This window comes from Pseudopipra pipra, chromosome 4, assembly GCF_036250125.1.
Source record: "Pseudopipra pipra isolate bDixPip1 chromosome 4, bDixPip1.hap1, whole genome shotgun sequence".
NCBI lineage: Eukaryota > Metazoa > Chordata > Aves > Passeriformes > Pipridae > Pseudopipra > Pseudopipra pipra.
In genome coordinates this window covers 13,241,703-13,262,577 of record NC_087552.1, presented here as the reverse complement: position 1 = coordinate 13,262,577, position 20,875 = coordinate 13,241,703, and the positions used below count along the sequence as shown (strand labels likewise).

Here is a 20,875-nt window from a genome sequence, read left to right as displayed (position 1 = left end):
CAATGCCCACCTTGTCACTCCCAGTCAGACGAACTTTCTTAACCACCTCTTGAATACCTGCTTCCTGCACTGGGGCACCGCCTGCGCCGGTGGCGTCTTTTACTCTGCTTTCACGAGCTTCCACAACTAAAGGCTACTGAAACCCTTCTGTCCCGGGAGCGCTGGGAGCAGCCAGCAGGAGAGGTGCGGGCAGGAGAGATGCGGGCAGGAGAGATGCGGGCAGGAGAGGTGCGGGCAGGAGAGGTGCGGGCAGGAGAGATGCCGGCAGGAGGAATGCCGGCAGCAGAGGTGCAGGCAGGAGGAATGCCGGCAGGAGGAATGCCGGCAGCAGAGGTGCGGGCAGGAGGAATGCCGGCAGGAGGAATGCCGGCAGGAGGAATGCCGGCAGGAGGAATGCCGGTAGCAGAGGTGCAGGCAGGAGGAATGCCGGCAGGAGGAATGCCGGCAGGAGAGGTGTGGGCAGCAGAGGTGCGGGCAGGAGGAATGCCGGCAGGAGGAATGCCGGCAGCAGACGTACGGGCAGGAGGGGCCCGGGCAGGCGAGCGCGGCCGCGGGGACGCGCCGGGAGGCGGCCCCGGGCGGAGCCGGAGCCGGCGGCGGGGCCGGGCCCGGGGGCGGAGCGGGCGGCCGGGGGCCACCATTGGCTGTCGCTATGCGGTGCCGGCGGCCGCCCCCCGCCCGCCCGTCCCCGCCGCGCTGAGGGGCGCTGAGGGCGCTGAGGGCGCAGCCGGCGGCGCGGCGGCTCCATGGAGGCGGCGGCGGCCGCAGCAACAGATGCGGCGGCGGCGCGTCCCTGCCGCCCGTAGCCGCTGCGGGGCCGCGCTGCGCGGGGGCCGCCGCGGCCCCTCATAGCGCGCCGGCGGCGGGATGGCCGGGCCGCGGCGGGCGGCCGGCGGCGAGGCGGGCACGGCGGGCGCGGCGGGCGGCGGGCAGGCCATCGTCTGGCGCAACGTGGTGCTCATGGGGCTGCTGCACCTGGGCGCCGTCTACGCGCTCAGCCTGGTGCCGCGGGCGCAGATCCTCACCCTGCTCTGGGGTGAGTGCGGGGGCTGCGCTACAGGTGGGGCGGGGGGCGAGGGGTGGCCCCCGGCGGCAGCGAGCCGCGCCTCGGTGTCCGTGTGTCCGTGCCCTGTTTGCTGGAGCGGTCGCTTTTGTTCCCGAGCCCCCCCCATCCCGGCCGCTCCCGGGATGCCATTGCCAGCGCCGCGCCGGGCCCTCGGTTGCTGTAGAAACAGGAGGCGCTCTCCCTCCGGTTACATTTATCAGGTTTTTTCTGTTAAACCCCCCCCCCCCCCCCCCCCCGTAAAGCAGCGAATGTTTCGGTTTAAAGGTCTGATGGAGAATATCTTTTCTAGATGGTTGGGCTGTTTCCTCTTGTTACTTTCTGAACATCCGTGTTTTCCTGCTCCGGTTTGGAGTAGAAAATTACCTCGTCCTTTCTTTCTTGATACGTCTTCTCATTGGGGGGGGGTGGGTTAAAAGTCGAGGAACAGCTTTAAGATGCCGGCACGGAGAAGATGAATCCGGCGGTGCTTTCTGAGGTGAGATGGCTTGCTGTGCCTGTCTTCTTTCTAGCTGTGAAAAGCCGAGGATTCAGTTTGGGAAAGAGAATATGAAATACAACATCTTTTTTTCCATCCTACAGCGAGGTCCTCTTTTCTCTACAAAAGATTGATGCTGGGAGATGAGCTACATAGAAGCACTGCAGTATTGTGCCAGGTCTGTCAGGGTTTGTGAGACTATAGATGGTGAATGTCAGCATCATCCTTCACCAGAGAGATCTGTGTATCGACTAATATAAATCTCAGTGGCCAAGAGGATAAAAACTTGAGTGCTGCTTACAGCTGGTGCAATTTTATGGGTAAAGGACCTGCTTTGGGGAGCTTTTTGAGTGAGTGGAGAACATAACAGCCTGGGACTGTTTTATACAAATAGATGAAAGAAGGGTCTCTGCTGCAGGAACTCACAGCCATGGAATTTGGATTGTTAGGCTGCCATCATTAGTGTTGAGGTGGTGTTCACAAGCCCCAGCCAAATTCTTTAGAAATCAGGTTTATTTCTTCTGTTTGAAGAAGTCCTAAATCTGTTTTTCACTGGTTCAGTTTTTGATATTCAGTCTGTCTTAAACCCCTAAAAATAGCCACCATTGCTGTTTGCAGTTGGGAAACGAACCTTTCTGTCAGCTTCTCTCCTCTCTTTCCATGTCCCTGGAGGGGACCTGGATTTCACTGGCTGTGTGGTTTGCACAGTCCATGACCTGGCTTGCTCATGACCAGAAGAGGTTTGCTGGGTGGTTTTGTTTTGCATAGTTTCCTTCTGTGAACCCTACTCCTCTCACCTCCCTATTCCTGGTTGTGTTCAGGCTGATTTCATAGTTTACCTTGGCCATAGCTTGATGGTCAGGGAGACCAGGAGAGTCTGTGGGAGCTGTGTGGCCAGAATGCACAGCCTGTGGTCTGCTTTCAACCCTTTTAGGTCCTGTAGTGTGCAGGCAGGTGGGCTTTCTTTTTCTATTTTGCCTTTCCAAGAAGACAAGTTGAAATCATCTCTGATTTCACTTTGCTTAATTACAGAAATCCCTGAGGCTGGAGCCCAAGGACAGAATTGCCTATTCAGGTCTCCATCATGCGGGGTATATTTCCTAGTTGAGATTAAACAGATGCTAAATAATAAACAGGTCTTAATGGCTTTGCAACTTAATGCCTTTCTTGCTGAAAGTGAGAGCCTCTCATTTCTTGACATCGTTATTTTTAACAGCCACCCTAAAGCAGACCACAAAGTTTTTACAGGAGTTTGGTGGGTGGTTTTTACAGGGGCTCCACAGCAGGAGGGAGTGCTTTGGCTCCAGCTGTCCTGGACAGCTGGACACTCCAAGCTGCTTTCGCATCTGGCTGCTGCAAGGTCTGCTCCCCTCAGAGGGGGTGAGCAAGGTGAAAGTACAGAGTCGCCTGCTGAATATGTCAGACAAAAGTAGCTTTCTGTCAGGCTGGAGACCTGTTTCTGAGGTCCCTCTGAGAGACTCAGGGTGCATAAGAAAGGGTGGCTGTTGCTCTAGTTAGCAAACCCACCTCGCTTCGCTGTGGAAGGAGCCAACCAGTAAAGTTGTGTCAGAAGGAAAAAGTGTCGATCAGATGTTTCCCTTGCCCTCCCCAGTTCTCCATATCTCCTTCCCTGTGTGGATCAGCTGTGAGGCTGCCTTTCTGTGGGTGCTGGCTGCCAGCCAGCCTTCCGAGCAGGGCTGGCACACTGGCAAAGTTGGATGGCAGGTACGAGTGTAGTGTCAGGTAGTGCAGGGATGTGTGTACGCTGAAGGGTGCAGATGGAGGAGCTGCAGCCTTCCATGCATCCCTCCGTGGTTTTCTTTCTCTTCCCAAGCTTGCCTCGGACTTGGGAAGCTTCCCAGTGACCCTCTGCAAGCCCTTCCATTGCTCCCTGCCGTGTTCCCCACCACTGCTGCCCCCCGGGTAAGCTGTGGGAACAAGTGTGCGGGCAGTGGCACGCCGGTGCTGGCTGTGACCTCCGTGGTGTCTGGCAGGAAGTGGGCAGCTTCCCATGACTCACCACTGCCTGCTTGGCTTTTCACTTTCTCCTCCCCCAAGACATCCACCTCTCGGTGTGTTCTCCCCTGGGGGTCTGGGTACAAAGCCTCCCTCTGTGCAGGGTTTGCTTTCCTCCTTCTCACCTGCGAAGGCAGTTGATTCACCACCAATTGCAGAGTGGAGCTGAAATGCCACTGTGCCACCTAGAAAACAGCTGTTCCAGCCAAACTGCCTGCTCAGCAGGGCTCATTTCCATTGGTAATTTATTGACATTTGTCCAGCTGTACATAATAGACAATGGAAAAACGCTGCCAAGCGAAGGCTCAGCTGGTTGTTTACTCAGGATTATCTGTGCTCCTCTGTTCCCATTGCCTCCCACGCTAACACCTTGAGGCCTATGTTACAGCTTCCTGCACCCCACATGGAGCTAGGGTTGCAAAGGGATCCCAAACAGCAATCTGAGTGGTGCAGAATTGAGGATTTGAATTGGTGCAGATCTGGGAATTGGGTTATCTTTCAAGGGAAGTACAGATAAACTGGTTAAAACATAGGCTTTCAGGGCCATCCCAGTGCCTCTGTGGAATTTGATTTCAGTCCAAGCTGAACAAAAACAATAAAATTACTCATGTCAAAATTTTCCATGAGCTGGGAGATGCTTTGACCCAAGAGGCAGCAGACGGTATGTGCAAGGCATCGAGCAGCCCTGGGCTGTGCCCATGGGACAGCAGTGTAACCAGCCCAGAGGATTTGGAATGTCCCCTGCTGTGGCAGCCCCATCTGGCTCACGGGGAGCTCTCTTGCCTTGCTCTTTTCCGACCTGACTTGTGGTTTGGTGCAGAGGTGTGCAGAGAAGACCCTGTTGCCTTCCCCTTTCCTTCCTAATCAAGAACTGGGCAGCTTGCAGTCTATGGTCCCTCCTTCTTCTTGGTGCTTTGCTGTCTTGTCTGTGCTGTTTTGTAGCTGACAGCTGCTGCTTTGGGGAATCTCTGCACTCTGGGAGTTGTTGGGGAAATGTGCCTTGAGTCTTGTCTGTCCCCTGTCCTACTAGTGGGCTTGCTGGGCATGGCCAGCAGGTTTGCCAGGGTTCACCGGCCATTCTCCAAAGGCCAGAGCATGGTGCAGACCAGGCCTCAGGGAACTGGCACATGGATGTTCCCCTTCAGGTCTCTCCTTGTCCACCTGCTTTTGCAGGGCTTGGAGCTCCTGGTGCTTCGCACCAGAGAGGTTTGGAGGGCAGGCATCAATCACCATCCCCTGCAGACTTGCACAGGGAGCCAAAGCGGGGTGGGAGCCCCTCGCTGTGAGTGGGGCAGAGACCAGGGAGTGGCGTGATAGGAGGTCTGCTGGCTGGGCCAAGCATACAGGTGCCCAGGGAGTGAACTTATGCCAAGGGGTCTTTGTGGTCAGCTGGGGCTGTGGATGAGGCTGTGGTTCGCTGATGTCCTCTTTTGGGCTGGACATGCTGCACCACCTTCCACAGGCCACTTGGTAGGACACTGTGCATGGCTCATCCCCTAAGCTAGTAATGTGCTATTAAATGATGCTTCTGAACCAGAAACCTCCTTGCTTCAGCCAACTCCATTCTGTTGCAGTCCCAGTGAGGTCATCTTTTTGTTTTAGGAAAGCAAACCAAAAAACTCTGAAATCCATGTACAGATGACAGGACCCAATGCTAACAGCTCCTAGCAGTTTCTTTTGGTGGGCTCATGATAACTTCTTAAAGACTCCATTCTGAGGGATCACATGATGTGTAAGGGTCTCAGATTTTGGTTGGAAAAAGGTGCTTTTTAGTCTTCACGGAGGAAGTGCTTGAAGTAGCCAAATGCATTTTAGGAAATAGAACACTCCCTAAAAAGATTAAGCTTTTTACCTGTTTTAAAACCTTCTATTTCAGACTGCTGAGCATTACTAGTACTCACAGATTTAAAAACTGGCACACAGGTGTGGCCACCCAGAAACCCCATATCACCTGGGTGTGTTTGGCAGAGCTGCCTGCAGGACGAACGGGTGTCAGTTCACAGCCGATGTGCCTTGCCAGAGCCTGGGGCTGGGGAGGAGGATGGCCTTGCTCTAACGGTGCTCACATGGGAGGGGAGGCTTGTTGCTGTTGTTTTAGCAGCTTTTGGGAGGTGTTTTAGTGCTCTTGAGAACAGCAGATTGTTCGTGCTCAGCCGTGGCGGGCCCTGTGCCATGCTTACCCACAGCTTTCCCCGCGCACGAGCGCTGGCTGTCTGGGAGCACAGACGGAGCAGCGGTGCTGCCCAGCTGCATCCCCAACAAGGCACAAGCTGCTCCCAGGCAAGGGTCTGGATCCTGCTGCCTGGATGCCTTCAATAAAAGAGATTAAGGCAATGGTGGTCTCAGCCCTTTGGGTTATTGTGGTGCCCGGAGGGCACCGCCGAGATCGTCGCCCCTTTCTCAGGCCTTCTGGTGGGTGGCATGTCTGTGTAATGAGGCACATGTTGCTGTCGTGCTCTGCAGATGTGAGTTTTATTGGTCTTGCTCATTTCGGAAGTCTTGGATATTCTTGAGTGCCACCTGCTGGCTTTCTGGTTATTGGCTGCTTTTAGTCCTCAGCCATTTCGAAGCACAGTGTTAGAAACTCTGCACAGACAGCTGTAAATAAAAAATCCTAGCTCCAAGGAAGTTCTACTTGGTACCTCTGAGACCTCTGTGGATGAAGAATATTGTCTCTGTTTCACAGACATTAAATGGTTCATGAAAACAACTCTGTCTCTCCTGCTGCTGCCCTGGCAGGAGCCCCCTCTGCATCCTGGAAACTAGTTATGCTCAGGTGATTTCTGTAGGCAAGGTTTTGGGTCAGGAAACAGGTAGCAAATGTGTTCTTCTTGGATACCTGTGTGGAGGTGTCTGCAGCCACCTTGTTGGGAACAGCTTAATGAACAGACAGACCTTTCCTTGCCTTACTCCCAGGAGAGATCTGTCTGTCAGCTCCTGACTGTGAGCAGGGAGCAGCTCTGGGAGGTTTCTGTGGAATACAGGAGGCAAGCCTTGTTGTCCAGCATTCCACCATGCTTTCAACAGCAGCTGGTCCACTAGATGATGAGTGGAGAAGAGGTGGAGCATCAAAATGGTAATTGCATCTCTAAGGTGCACATCTGCACCAGGGAATAGCCCTGCTTATCTCCAGAGCAGTTTTGGACTGGCTTTTCCTCCTCTGGCCCATTTCAAATCATTATTTTACAGCTGTCACTCTTAATAGTCAAGTTCTTATCATGTTCCTTCCCTCCTAGCATCAAGAGCTGATCTGCCATCATCTCTGACAGGAACAGAGTCTTTTCTCAAACAGTGCTTCTCTCCTTAAAAATGGGATGAGCGCTGGAGCTGAGGATGGCTGTAACATGCTGTTCCCTCACCTTTCACTCCTGGGAATGGTCTGAGCTCTGTGTCCATGGTACAGCTGGGGAATGTGCCCTCCCATGTAGCAATGCACAGACAGAAAAGCATCACAGAATCACTTGGGCTGGAAAAGACCCCTAAGATCACTGAAACCAACCATCAGCCTACACTGCCAAGTCCACCATTAAACCATGTTCCTAAGCGCCACATCTACATATTTTCTATATACCTCCAGGGATGGTGAGTCCACCTCTTCCCTGGGCAGCCTGTTCATGGAGCAGGTGTGAGTGGGCAAGGTCACACGAGAGTGCTCTTGTGTCTGTTCCAGATCCTGCTGTGAGATGCCCTAGTAAAGGGCACTCCTGCCTGTCAGATGTTTTGCCTTCCCCATTTTTCCCTCCCCTCTTGTTTTAACTACTGCTGGAAGTGATTCCTTAAGGCCTTGTCTGAGAATTTCACAATGCTCAGCTGTAAGTATTTATTTTTATTCCCCATCGTGATTTCATCCCTGGTGCATTGGTGGTGATCTGTTTAGTTTCCCTCTGTCCTGTGTGTCTGGTGGTCACTGTGAGCGTGATAAAGGAATGGGGAAAATAAAATCTGGGTGTGTGCTGATCCCTGGATGCATGTGATGGTCCTTTGGTCCTGTGGGTTCAAGGTACTCCTGATGAGTTCCCACAGTTGGGCAGTGTGACTGGCTGAGTGAGCAGTGAAGCTGTTCCTCTTTGGACACTGGAGTGTTCACCCATCACAAAGCGCCGCTGGGCCTTTGGCTGCACTGACCTGTGCTCCAGGCAAACCTGAAGAACCTCAGGCACTCTTTCCCTTTTACCTGTGCCATGACGACAGAGATGACAGCTGGATCCAGCAAAGGTAGAAATTCCTGTTGCTTCCTACTGAATTTGGCAGGATTATTGGCATCTGGGCTGTCCTCTGACATCGTAGGCTTGGCAGAGGCATCCCTCTGAAGCAGCCCCATGAAGGAAAGGTTTGTTGGCACCCCCAGAGCTGGCTGTGTCAAACACACAGAAACCCAGCCAAGGGCCACAAAAGCCTTCTTTAGCTATGACCCACCAGCCCCTGAGCTGGTGCAGGCAGGCTCTGGGGAGTCATCAGAGATATGTGGCTCTAGCTTTTTATCTTTGGCCACATGTGCATGTGGGGATGGCAGTATACAGGCTCTGAGGAATTTCTATCAATGAGTCAGGATGGACTTTTCTGCAGGTAAGGGAAGTGCATTGGTTGGAGGAAGCCTCAAGGATCTGGGAGCAGATCAGATGCTTCTTCTCCAGGAGATGCCACTAGGCAGAGCAATGTGACCCATGTGGACCTGCTGGTCTGGGATTGCTGCAACTGCTGTCAAGGAGGCAAAAGTGTTGCTCTCTCCCCTGGGAGTGCTGTGCTGGGAAATGTCAGCAGAATTTAGTATGCATCCTCATCTCTGCCTCCATCTTCCCTCCCTGCAATCACAGGAACTAACATGCACTTGTAACTAACACTGATGTTACAACTGAAGCCAAGCAATTTCTTGTAATCAGATTTTATTTTTACCACGTAGGCTAACAATAAAATGTGCTTCCCCACTGCAGAGCTGAAACATTAACAACTGCTGTGCTAAGTAAAGCGAGGCTGATGTGAAAAAGAGGGGAAGACTGTCAGATGCTGGTATCAGGAATCCTGTGTGCCATCCCTCTTGTGCAGGGGCCTCAGCACCAGGGGGATGGGGATTTCTGGAGGGAGACTGAAATGAGGATCTTTCTCAACCCATTTTTGGACACCAGCTTCTCAGATGGTGTTCTGAGCAGCTCAGAATACAACAACCTGGCTTTGGCAAATGAGAGACCTCTTCTTGACTGGACTCTTTCTTATGCCTGGCTTTTTGTCTCTGTTCTTTGGCTGACTTTGTATTTTTTACTGTTTCATATCTTCCCCAACCCAATCTCACTGCAGTGCCTTCTGTGCCCATGGGATCCTGTTGTGTCAGTAGAAGGGATTGATGTGTTGGGCTCCTCCTACTCTGCCCTGTGCACCTGGAGTAGTTCACAGGATGTCTCCTATCATGGCCACACAGTTGGATCCCTGAAGGGACTTGTGCCCAGGCTCTTAGGTGGCATTTCAGAAGAAAGGGAGAAGGCATCTGGAAGGGGTTTGTGCTGATCTATCCAGCAGTTGCTGCAGTCCAGGGCTGGCATGGACATACAAGCTCACTGTGCCACGCTGGACACCCGAGAGCTTGGAGAGAAGCTGGAGGCTGGGGTGAGACAAGGTGTTTCTGAGGCTTATTTCACCTTCTTCATAAATGAAGGGGGAGGAGTTCAGATGCAGATGGGCTGCAGCTCATGTAGAGAACAGCAAAAGTGGGTCCTGATGGGAAACACTGGTTCCCTGAACCCAGGCAGCACATGGGGCAGAGGGAGAAGAGTCCTGGGCTCCCACTTGGTGGTGCCTGTTGCTGTCTTTGGGGGTCTTTCAGGCAGGGCCACTGCCAGGGCACTGGGTGTTGGATGGTGGCACAAGTTGGAAATGGCAACATCTTATGGAAATGTCAGAAACTGTGTGTTTTACAGGAGACTGAGGGCATGAAAAGGGGTTTTACCTTTTAATAATTTTTTTCTTTTTGGCCAGACCATGACGTTATAAATTTTTTCTACAATGCTGGAAGGTGTAGAAAACAGTACTGTAGGTAGAAAATAGTAGGTTTAGAGAATAGTGGTAAGTGTGGAAAATAGGACTTTTATAGTCAACTGAAGCAATCAGTTGTAACAGTGGTCATAGCTTAATGTTTTTGTTCTGAGCTGCAGTTGGTTGGACTTGGCTGCAGTGAGGCAGACATGCAAATGTGGCCAGACCTCCTTGCAGGAGCCATAGCACGGCTGTCCTTGTTTTGCATTGGCTTTGGCTCCTGCCTCTGCAGAGGGATAGCCTTGTGTGCTTGAGCTGGCTGAAAAACTGCCTGGCCACTGTTCAGCAGGCAGATGAAAGCTGGCCTCCTGGCGCAGTGTATGCACTGGTGGTGGTGGGGAAGTGTGTGGGGGAAGTACGAAACATCTTGCTGGGTTGGTGGAGGCAGAGACCCCCCCAGTGTGTGGGCCCTCTCCCAGTGCTAGAACTCATTATGGGAGGAGAGCTGGCTGTTTGTGCTGGAATAGTGAGTAGTCATTTGGGGAGCATGGTGAGCAATCATCTGGTGAGTGGTGCTGGAGAGCTGACAGCATCAGCCTGCCCACCGCACTGGAGACAAAGGTCTCCTCCTCTCCCCTGGCACCATCCTCTGATCTAGGAAGCTGACTTGCCTGCTGCATGTTCAGCTGGATGCCAGGGGCCTGTGCCTTCTAATTTTAATGAGGTTTAGTGCTTCCAGCCCAACTCTGAGGCTCAAACTGCCAGGAGAGAAAGTTGGAAGAGGCTGCTTTTGGCAACAGGTTTTTTTTTTAGCTCTGTTTGGTTTTGGAAGGGGGAAGAAAAGGTGTAGCAGCTGATAGCACACAAGTGAAGCAGACACAAAGCATCCAGGCAAGATGCAGTCATACAGAAGGATGGAAACATAATCCAGAGAGTCTTTAGTTCTGAGAAGTCAAAACCATCAGATCTCTGCTTCAGCAGAGGGAGGGCACTGGATCAGAGCAGGGTCTGTCCTGTGCAATGAATCCTGTTCAGCAGGGAGCTGGGACAAAGGTGCTGCTGCCTTCCCAGGGAATCGTGCCTGGAGGCCCAGCAGTTCAGGAGGAAATCACTTCCTGCTCGGCCCTGCTCCTTTCCTGTGCCCATGCCTAAACATCGTGAAAAGTGGAATCTTTGAGTTTGCCCAAGTCACAAGTACGGAGTGTGCTATGCCTTTGTTTCTAACAGCTGAGAAGCTGCTGTTCCCTGGCTCTGTGCTGTGGGTGGTCTTGCCAGCGTGCACAGCATGAGCTGCAGGGTGAAGCCATTCCCCTGTTGTGTACCTGGTTCTGTACAGGGCAGGCTTTGGCCAGTGATGGACAGGGGTGCTAAATAACTAAACTTCCTTCCTTGAGGCAGAACTGGCTGCTGCATGCAAGGCTCTGAGGTGCCGTGCTAATGTTAATGCTAATGGCTATTTCTTTACCCTGTCCTTGAAAAAACAGAGACAAAATTGGCATTAATTCTTTCTTGGCATTTATAGAGCACTTAAAAACCACCAGAGCCCTAGTCAGCGTGCGGATTGAGGACAGCAGTGAGGTCACTGGGAGAGAAGTGAAATCTGCCCATGGTTTTGCGATGACGCAGGATTCGGCTGAGCTGAGACAGGCTACTCATAAGCATCAGAAATTTCAGAGAAACCAAAGCATCTTCCAGCCTTCTCTTTTGATCTAAAAATATCTGTAAACTGTTCGACATCTTAAGGCAATCTTCAGTTGCTGGTGCGTTCAGGGAATCTGTATTTGCTTCCTAGGGGAATTTTAGCATTCGCTGGAATAATTGCTGTCAGCCACCATTTCCATTGCTCTATTGGCTTTATTTGTGTCACATTGGCTGCAGTTGTCAATATGAACATTTCTGCTATTCCAACTGGAATAAAGTCTTTTGTATACTCAGCCAAAAGTGCTGGCTCTGGGGAATGTTCCTGAAAATGCATACGCAGCCATGTGCATCCAGGCAGAGACAGCCTGGATTTCATGAGCTGGTGATGGCAGGGCCAAAGGGATGTGACAGATGGCTTCTCCCTGAGCTCCTCCACCACAGTACAGAGAGGCAGGAGCAGGGCCTCATCAGAAATCATCTTCTCTGCAGCTCTAAAACTCCGCTTCCCCTTTGCCTTTGATGTGCTTCCTCTTATCTCTCTCTCTCCTGGTTCAATTTAGAGTCGCTCAGAGAATGTGTAGATCTAATTTTAGATGAACCCGTTTCTGGCCCAAGATTTCACATGTTTGGTCTCCACAGGAATGCACGGCTCCCCGTGAGAGCTGGCATGACCTGTGCGGTGGGCGGCCCAGGGAATTGGTGCTGCTGCGCCACAGTGCTTTTTAATTCTCATTTGCTTGTTTGAATCCAGCCCAAGGAGCTTTTGATGCCAGCCTTTGATAGTTAGCAGGGCTCAGTGAGCAGTATGTTGGCTAGCAGGGCGGTTTTTCCTTCCCAGAGACTCCAGGGCCAGAGCAGTAATTCAGCATTTCTTCTTGGCAGCAATTTAGGGACTAAGGTGAAAATTTCTTCCTCCTTAGTAAATGTGGTTCCAGGTCAGAAATAAGGCTTTTTTTAGTAGGATGCTAATCCTACAAAAAATTGGGATTAAATCCTTTATTACTGTTCCTCAGCATCTCTTTGCTCTGCAAAGAGATCTCCAAGGTTTCCCTGGAGTTTAACAGTAGAGATGTGTACTGGAGACTTGATATCTAATCTAGATCTAGTAATGATGACCCTGGCCCTCCCACCAATGCAGTGTGTGACATCAACCAGCACATTTAACTGGGATGTTTGGATTAGACTGTTGGTATGATTTGGTATGTAGGAAGGCTTTCCATTCTGAGGGCAGACATGGCATTTTAAGAACATATATCCCCAAACTCGGTGTTACCTAATGAAAGTGCAAAAAAGTGTACCAGTCACCATGAAATTATTGGCTGCATTTCTGTTCTGAGCCCTGGTTTGGAATCAGAGGAGACTCTTCCACTGCTCTGTGCACAGTGAAGTGGAGGATCTCCAAGAAGTTCAGAAGTAGGTGCAGCTACTGAAATGGGTGGCAGTGCTGCCCTGAATTTCAGTGGGAATGGAGTTAGGTGCCACTCAACGCTACTGGAAGTGCTTTCCCTGATTTGGTCAGGTTAGCTGATGTGCTTCATTAGTCCTAAACCTGCCACTGAACAACAGCAAAACCCCACAAGTGAGGAAAAGAAGGCAGATGAGAATATGCAGATGTAATTTAATTTTTAGAAAGCAGAAAACCACCCCCGTAAGTTACAGGAGTGTTACATATTTGTGGCCGTCAGCCAGCTTTATGATGTTTGCTTTGTGCTCGAGCAATTTGCTGTTTGTACTTCTCATGCAGTTTCTTGTAGCTTTATGGAATACCTTGGGTTTGATTTGTTTGGTTAGTAAAATTCCCTAACAAGCAATTTTTATCTGACTGAATAAGCACAGGATGGTGGTGTGGAAATGGGCAAATGTTTTGTGTCCATCCCTGTTGTTTTTAATCCTCAAATAGTTATTTATACAAATAAGTCAAGTTGTGGTATCCTTTTGTATACAGGGAAGGAAAAAATGGCCTGTGCTGAGATGAAAATTTCTCGGAAGCTTGCTTGAGACTTTGCTGGCTGCTGTGGAGAGAGTATTTCCACCCAATGGTGTCATGTCACAAGACATGCAACAGCATTTTTTTAAGGTCAGCTGTTTTCAGCTGCCCTCTTGTTGAAGAGGTAACAGGTGTCTACAGGTGAAGCACAGCCCTTACGTTTGTTAATTTTTCTTCCACAAGCAAAATATGTACTTTCTTTGCCATTAGTGTGTTTAGAATCCATGTCTCAAGAAATTACTCCTGCCTGTATCCATGGGATCTTGCCATGGATCCTTCAACTGTGTGTGTGCAAAAATGTACAAGCCTTTGGTGAATATAACTTCAACCTGGAGCTGGGAGTGTATCAGATCTTATAGGAAGTGTTGGGAATGTCATCACCCAGCAGAATGAGACCTCCAGCAGAATAATAGGAGTGTTGTGTGTTCTGAAGCTGTCCCCAAAACAGTGGCAGTAGAAGAGCTAAGGTTTTTACACAATAGCAATGGGAAGCTGAAGACACCACTCAAGGAACAGCTCCCTGCACACGTACAGATATTAAGGCTGTGGGTTGGTTGTGAGGGGGGCTTTGCATCAAAGGGTTGGCAGGGAGTGACTGTAGGCAGAAGCTGTGACACACACCTCGGGAGAAAGGCAACCACAACCAGAAATCAGATGGACTCTGACAGGAAGTTCAGACAGGATGTGTTTTTGTGGCTGGAGTACAGATTTCTTCTACTCTGTATGTCACCACAGCCAGCACACTGGATGTTCTTCTGGTCCGTGTTTCGTTGTTGGTGCTTCTGGCTTTCTTTGCTTCTGGCTCGTGATCTTTCTGTCTGCCTGAGCCCCCACGGGGTGACAGAGGAGAAGCACTGAGCAGTCTGAAGGGGATCTGGCAGCCCCAGCTAAGGGTCTCCTGCCTGCAGACTTGGGGCCATGGGAACAGCAGCTGTGTCAGGGCTAAACTGTCCATGAGAGTGGCAATTCCTAGGAGAGAGTGAGGCTTTTGCATCTTGTTCTGAGCTCACTGTGCTAGGCTTTGCACCAGCACAGGAGTAAATGGGGCTCACTTCCTCTGAACAAGACGTAGAACCAAGGCTCTGACCCTTGGTGGCTATCTTGACCCAAGATATGTCACCTTCCTAGTAGGAGCAAGTGTGATAACAATTCTGGGACAGCATCCAGCCTTGATAATTACTTTTCACATACTGTCTGTGCAAAATGCCACATCTTGAAGTCCACATCACTTGAGGTGTGCAGGCACTGTTAGTGCAACAGTAACTGGGCTGCATTGTCTTTTTTTCCCTTTTTAATTTTTTTTTTAATTCTTTGGTCTCCTCTGAATAGCAACTCCCCTTACCCCCCTTGGAAGAAAGTACTAGGCTAGGTGAGCCACTGTTCTGATCTCACAAGGTATGTCCTCTGTCTTGTTTGAAGTGGTGAGCAGTTTCCCCCATGTTTGTTCACCCACTGTTGGTAGTGATGAGACAGAGGTGATCTGGGAGTTCTGCCCTGCTTCCTGGCACTGGGTGTTGTATGTCCCCGTGCTGGCCGAGGTGGGATTTGTAATGGCTTGACTCAAAACCAAGTTGGTGATGGGCTGCATCAGCACCAGCAAAACATTTGTTACATTTTGGAACGTGCAAAAAGCTCAAAGGTTCACAAAACTTATCCAGTCCCAAAGTCTGTCTTGGATAATAGTGCTGTGGTGGGATCTGTGTTTGGAACAACTTGCACAACCCCAAACGGTGTCAGGTTGAAAGCAGTCACCTTGCTGTGTTTGAATGCAGTGTTCAGATCCCTTATTTCTGCAAGGCACTGTGAGGTGTTAAGCCACATGTGAGAGAGATGCCATCAGTGGGACTGGCAAGGGCTGATTCCCTTCCCTGCTCCTGGCTGTGCTATCCCTCCTCTCTGTGCCACCTGTGCCCAGGCACGAATTGGCTGCACTGAGTGTGAGTTGGTGCCAGGCTCCATGTGTTGCCACCCCGTGGGAACAGCTGTGTGACGTTATTCTGTATATTAAAGATGGTTTATATATTGACAGTAGTTCCATTGTGAATGTGCAATTGATTTTGTTTCACTGCTACTATTTTCATGTTTGGTGCATTGTCCCTCTGAGATAATTGGGATTTGCTCCATCTAACTGGGTTATGTTTGACATTGGTAATGTGTGGATAGTTGCTCTCCCACAGTGTCTCCTTGTAATCTGTGCTGAAGAATGATGTCCAATCATCTCATCACTTTCAGGAGCCAGCACTGTGTGTTCAGATATGCAGAGTGAACCCAGTGCTTGTTGAGCATCTTGTTTTGGTTGACTTGCCTTTTTTATAACCAAATAAAAGTCAAAATCAATTTGGAATACACTGGATTCACAAACAGTGAATACATATCATGTTTCTAATGTGGTCCAAGGTTTCAGAAACAGGAGAAGTTCTAATTTTGATATTCAGCATACAATAGAGTTGAAATTTTTTGGAGGGGTGAGAGCTGCTCCAATTTAAGCAACCACTTAGAGCAGAAGATGATTTCCTAATTCCTGGGAAGTAGATATAGACCGTGGCAATATGTCTCTGTATCTTCATAAGAGACCAGTCCTCTGGACACTGAGCTTTTCAGAAGAGTTTGGCACTGGGCTTAGTAGAGGTTTTCTGGAAATCCAGCCATGGGAGATAATGAGTTGTTCTGGAAAACATGGCTCAAATGTTCTTTGCTGTTGATCTTCCATCCCATACATTTTTAAACAGTTTGCCTGGTATGGTTTCCGTTGCTTCTGTCTGACAGTGAGATGACACCTCTGTGCCTGGTGTTCAGAATCACACTGATGTCTTGCTGCCTTATCATATTGCACGCCGAGAATATTTTATGAGCTGTTGGTGATCCTCCTTGCAGGCCTCTGCTTCCCCAAGATTCTCATCCTCGTTGCAGATCCCTGTCTGCAGTTATCATTCCCCAAACTACATTACTTTTCTTTGTCTGTCCAGGCAGATCTTTACTTTGAGCCTTGCTTTCCCTGTTTCCACATGGATCCTTTTGTGTTTCTTAGCTCTCTTGCTGCTGCTCCAAATTTAGCATCATCCGCAGTTGTAATTAATATGCTGTTTGCCTTTGTTTCAGGTCATTAATAAGGATGTTGAATAAAAATCTTCTGCCTATTGATTCTGGCATGTTCCCATAAATAGCATCTGTGCACAGGCACAGTGTACTTGGAAGCCTAGCAACCCGCCAGCTCCCTGCTTGCATAGTAGTTTAACCTCATATATCTTGTCTCTCTTGCATCCTCTTCCTGTCCCTATGCACTGGTTCTCTCTTTTGTCCTTTTGCACAGGGTGACTTGTTGTTTTCTTTTTCTCCTCTTCCTCGCTGTTCCCTCTCATAAGTGCTTCTCCCACTGCTTCAATTCAGAAGCATTTTGCTTGTGCTGTGCTCTGTTGAGTGAGCTCACGGTTGGAAATGCTTCTGTCACACCTTGTGCTTCTGCAGGGCTCCAGGGCGGGGAGACTGTGTTCCCTGTCCAGGGGAGTAATGTGTTGGGATCCCCCTCACCATGGGGTGTTTGCTCCATTAACCTCTGGTTTGTGTATTGCAGAGCTTGCAGGGTGTCAGACACAATGGAAGAAGGAAGTAAAATTCCTGTGTTTGAGACTGACTGCCAGGAGGCCTTCAGAAAGAGTAGGGAGAAACAAGGAGGAACCCACTTAAAGCCTCTGTTCTTCTGGATTTAAATAATCTTTCTTTTGAAGGATCCTGGTTTAGGAACCATATCCTGGTTTACCTTCCAGTCAAAGGCCTCTCAGGGACTGGTGTTGGAGTTGTGCAGAGCCCAGAGCTCTTGGCACAGGCTCCACTGTTTCAGGTGCTTGCACCCAGGTCTCGGACTTTTCTTGGACCTGCAGCAAGCCCTAAATACCCCTGCAGAGTTTTGGGTCTTCATTGGGATGAATTGACTTCAGACAATTGTTCTGAAGCATATTCAGATCAATGGGAGAAAAATGGGCTTGACCAAAGCTAAAGCTCCTGTAATTATTGCTTTGAGCAGACGGTGATTCAAAGCAAACTGTAGCCAGCTGAAATTCTCTAAAACTGTGTGAACTTGGGGCTTCACCACCTCTCCAGGCCAAGCTAGCTATTGCTCTGGGGAGCTGCAGACATGGCACACAGCATTCCCACACCATCCTAGGGGCAAGGGAAGATCATTCAGCTCTTGTTCCAAGTAAATTCTCAAAAGTAACAATTTTACAGTAGCAGAAGCAGGCCCAAGAAGGCCCTGCAGACCTGTAGATCTCCTTGTCACAATATTCAGAAGCTGCAGAGGTGTGTGAGGATGACACATGCCTAATAACATGTTAATTCCTTGTGAGTGTGATTTTGCTTTGATAAGTCATCCTGGTTGAAGAGTTGGCTAACTAAAACATGCAGAAGACTAATCTGGCTATTTTAGCAGCTTCCTCTTTGTACATTAGCTATCCCACTGAATTAAAAAGAAATATAACAGAAATTGTTTGGTTTCTGGGTTGTTTATTGGTGCTTTTCTTGTGGGGTTTTTTCCCCCTTTTTCTGCAATAAATATTATTTACTCTTTATTACTTAGGAGACCTGTTTATTTACAGGTCTAAGAGGGAGTTTTCAGTGTAAGGGGGAATTGCTATTGACTGGGCTGCTTTGCTCCGTATTGTACTCCTTTTCTATTTCATGGAGATGGTCATACTCCACACACACTCTCCACCCCTCAAAAATGAGACAGGTAGGTAAGTAGTGGCTCTCTTGTCATGTAGTTACTGTAGCTGTGCATGATTAATGTAAAATCAAATGGTTGATAGTCTGATTTTTGTTTTGAGATCATAATTTATTCTGCAAAGGAAAGCTTGAGACCTATTTTTATATGGAAAATATTTTTCATCTTGGCTATTTATACATTGGGAATTAGTGGTCAGGTAATATTTTTGGGCACTCTAATTGCTGTAAGAATCACAGAAACTTGCTATCACCAAACAACACATTTGTCTGACAGGATTTGTTTCTGGTCACTAAACTCCTGAGTAATTTTGTTTATTTGTTTCTGGGGATGTTTCAGCCCTCAGGATTTATATTAGGAAAATTCCTGCTCTTATGATTCCTCCTCTGCAAAGCCAAAAAATAGGCATGTTGCGTGGGTGTAAAGCCCCAGCGGCTTTTGCTTGATCACTGCAGTAGAGGGTTGGGGCTGGCAGGTCTCTGGAGGGCTGGAGAGGGCTAGAAAGTGCTGTGGCCCAGGGAAGCCCTGGGAAAGCCCCATTTGATCAGGACAGCATGTTTCTGGGAAGCTCTGAGGGTATTTCCTCAGTCTGGCACTCATTCTTGTTGGCATTTCTGCCTCGCTGCTTCCAGTCTGCACAGGTGAGAGCTGGCTTGTTCCCAGCTGTGGCCCTGGGGAGAGCCCAGAGTGCTGGCTGCCCCCTGGGAAACAGGCATCCCCCTCCTCTGGCTGGGGCACAACAGGGGTTAGTCCCTGGCCTGAAGTACAGCCAAGCTCACCTGGTCATGGTCCAGGGCTGGGGACCTGCTGCCTGTGCAGCAACAGCGCTCCTTTCCCTCTACCACAGGGTTTCCTGGGAAGTGTGAATTGGGAATGGTGCTGGGATGGGGAGTGGGCTAGGAGGTGCTGTTCAAAGGCATGGACACACAGGGTGGCATGTCGACCCTAGGGTAGCCCCCAGACTCCCAAAATGGTGTTGTGTGTTCTGCTGCAATGCTGGTGGTGTGGAGTGGGCTGAATGAAAGGGTCTCTGAAGCTGAGCTCTGTAAGAGCTGAATCATCAAGCAGCAAAAATCACTTGTATTCAATGCAGCTATTCCGTGTGGTCTGTGTGTCACCTACACTCAGCCTCTTTCTTGCACTGGACAGAGAATGGAAGCAAAATCAACCTTAATGTTGCATAGACCTCATTCTACCCATTTATCTTTAATTCTGGTTTTAAGCAATCATTCATGATTAAGATGGATGAATGCCTTGAGAAGCACTTGGTCGATTAAATGATCTGTTGCTTTGAAGTGGTTGAAAAGCCCTTTTGTGCTTTAAGGAAGGAAAGAAACGGCTGAATGTGGAAGATTTCAGCCCATGACTAGCATGATGTTAAGCAGTCATAAAGCCCACAGACAATATTTTCTTGTAATGATTCAGGACTCTAACCTTAATATTTTTATGTTAGCTGGGTAATGTCAGTATTCTGTGTGTCACAGATTTGTTCCCACAATTACAGTCACTTGAGTGATTTGGAAGGCCTTATTTAGTGATGTTTCTGCACAGCTCAACATCACATACAGAAAATGGAAGGATAGGTTTTCCCTAATTTCATAGGTCCAAATCCTTGCTCTGACAAGCCATGTGCAAGAACTGCAAGACTGCAGTGGAGCCTGGAGTGTTGGGGTGTTGGCATTTTTACTGATGTGAGACTAATCTGTAAATCCAGCAAAATCTGTAAATACTGTGAACAGAGAACGCATGATTTTAGGTAATTTCTGTACCTCCCTTCAGGCAGATAAAAATTTTAATTTTGTGATAGACTTCAGTGCACAACTGCACAAATTAGCTTTTTCTGGGAGTAGCATGAGCACTGCAGCCTGCTGAAAAGGAGAATTGTTTCTTCGATGATGGCATCCAGAGCAGGTTTTAGGGAGACATCATCTTTACTGGGACCATTCTGATTTCAGTTGTCTGTTGCAAGGAGGGCTTTGGTTTGCTGTACAAATGACAGGGAGATGACAGGAATTTGGTCATGTACATAATGTGAAGCAGTTTGGGTAAATCTGTTTTTGATGGATTCGCCACTGGAGTGGATAAGGTCCCTGTGCTTCTTCAGTCTGCGGGGGTGACAATCAACATGAAATATGGTTGCTGTTATTTTACCGAATGTCTTTCTATTATATTTTCTCTCAGATGCTGTAATTTCAAGCACTGTGAGTTGGGAGTTGATAGCAGGACACAGTAGACACCCACCTATATGTACATATTTTTGTTTTCTTTTTGCAAGGACAGATATTTTACATTACACAGTGGGAAAAGGTGATCGTGAATTCCTTTCTAGCCACTGCACGTCTAACTGGGTTCCCCTGCTGGACAGACTCTAGTGCAGACACAGGTTAGAAAACCCCCTTATGGGGATCATGTTTTCCCTTTTTGTTCTGTTAACTCTGTTTAGGTATTTGAAATAAGCTGTTTTAACCAAAACATTTCCGTGTGTGTAGGGTGGCAGGGAGCCCTGGCTAAACAACACATCGCTGCAGATGGTGCAAACTCATTTGAAGTTGTCCTGTAGTACTCTTGCTGTTTGAATCTACTCTTGGTTTAATTTCACACTTGTAAAATGAACCTGTCCTCCTTAGGCACAGCATGAGAATTCAACACCTATGGGAGGGAGACATGAGAGCCTGCATATTATGACAGCTGGGTATCTTGAATACGAGTAGTTGTAAGTGGTCCAGTTTATTTGGGACTTACATAATACTTTCCTCCTAACTGTTCCCATTTTCTCTCTGGTCTCTCTCCAGAAGGAGGAGCAGCTGTTCTTCCAACCCTTTCCCCACAGCCTCTTCTTTTGTTGCAAGTCAGAACAACTCAGGTTACGGATCATCCATCACATGGGAATTCAAAGACACCAGAGGCACAAACAGGGGACACATCAAAGGAGAAGCAGTCAATGCACAGATGTGTGGCTTGAGTAGGCAGGCCTGGGTCCACTGTCTCACTCCTCTGCCCCAGCCAGCC

The 20,875-nt window shown here is 49.1% G+C and overlaps 1 protein-coding gene across 1 annotated transcript in view; it reads left to right on the top strand.

Annotated features, from left to right (window-relative positions):
• Positions 1-761: 761 nt before the first annotated feature.
• The window catches only part of SCD5 (stearoyl-CoA desaturase 5), a 31,563-nt gene continuing 11,449 nt past the window's right edge, over positions 762-20,875 (top strand). Inside the window, exon 1 of the mRNA XM_064651668.1 lies at positions 762-1,036. Within this exon, the coding sequence (XP_064507738.1) occupies positions 868-1,036 (169 nt within the window). The 5' untranslated portion in view covers positions 762-867. The remainder of the gene's footprint in view (positions 1,037-20,875) is intronic.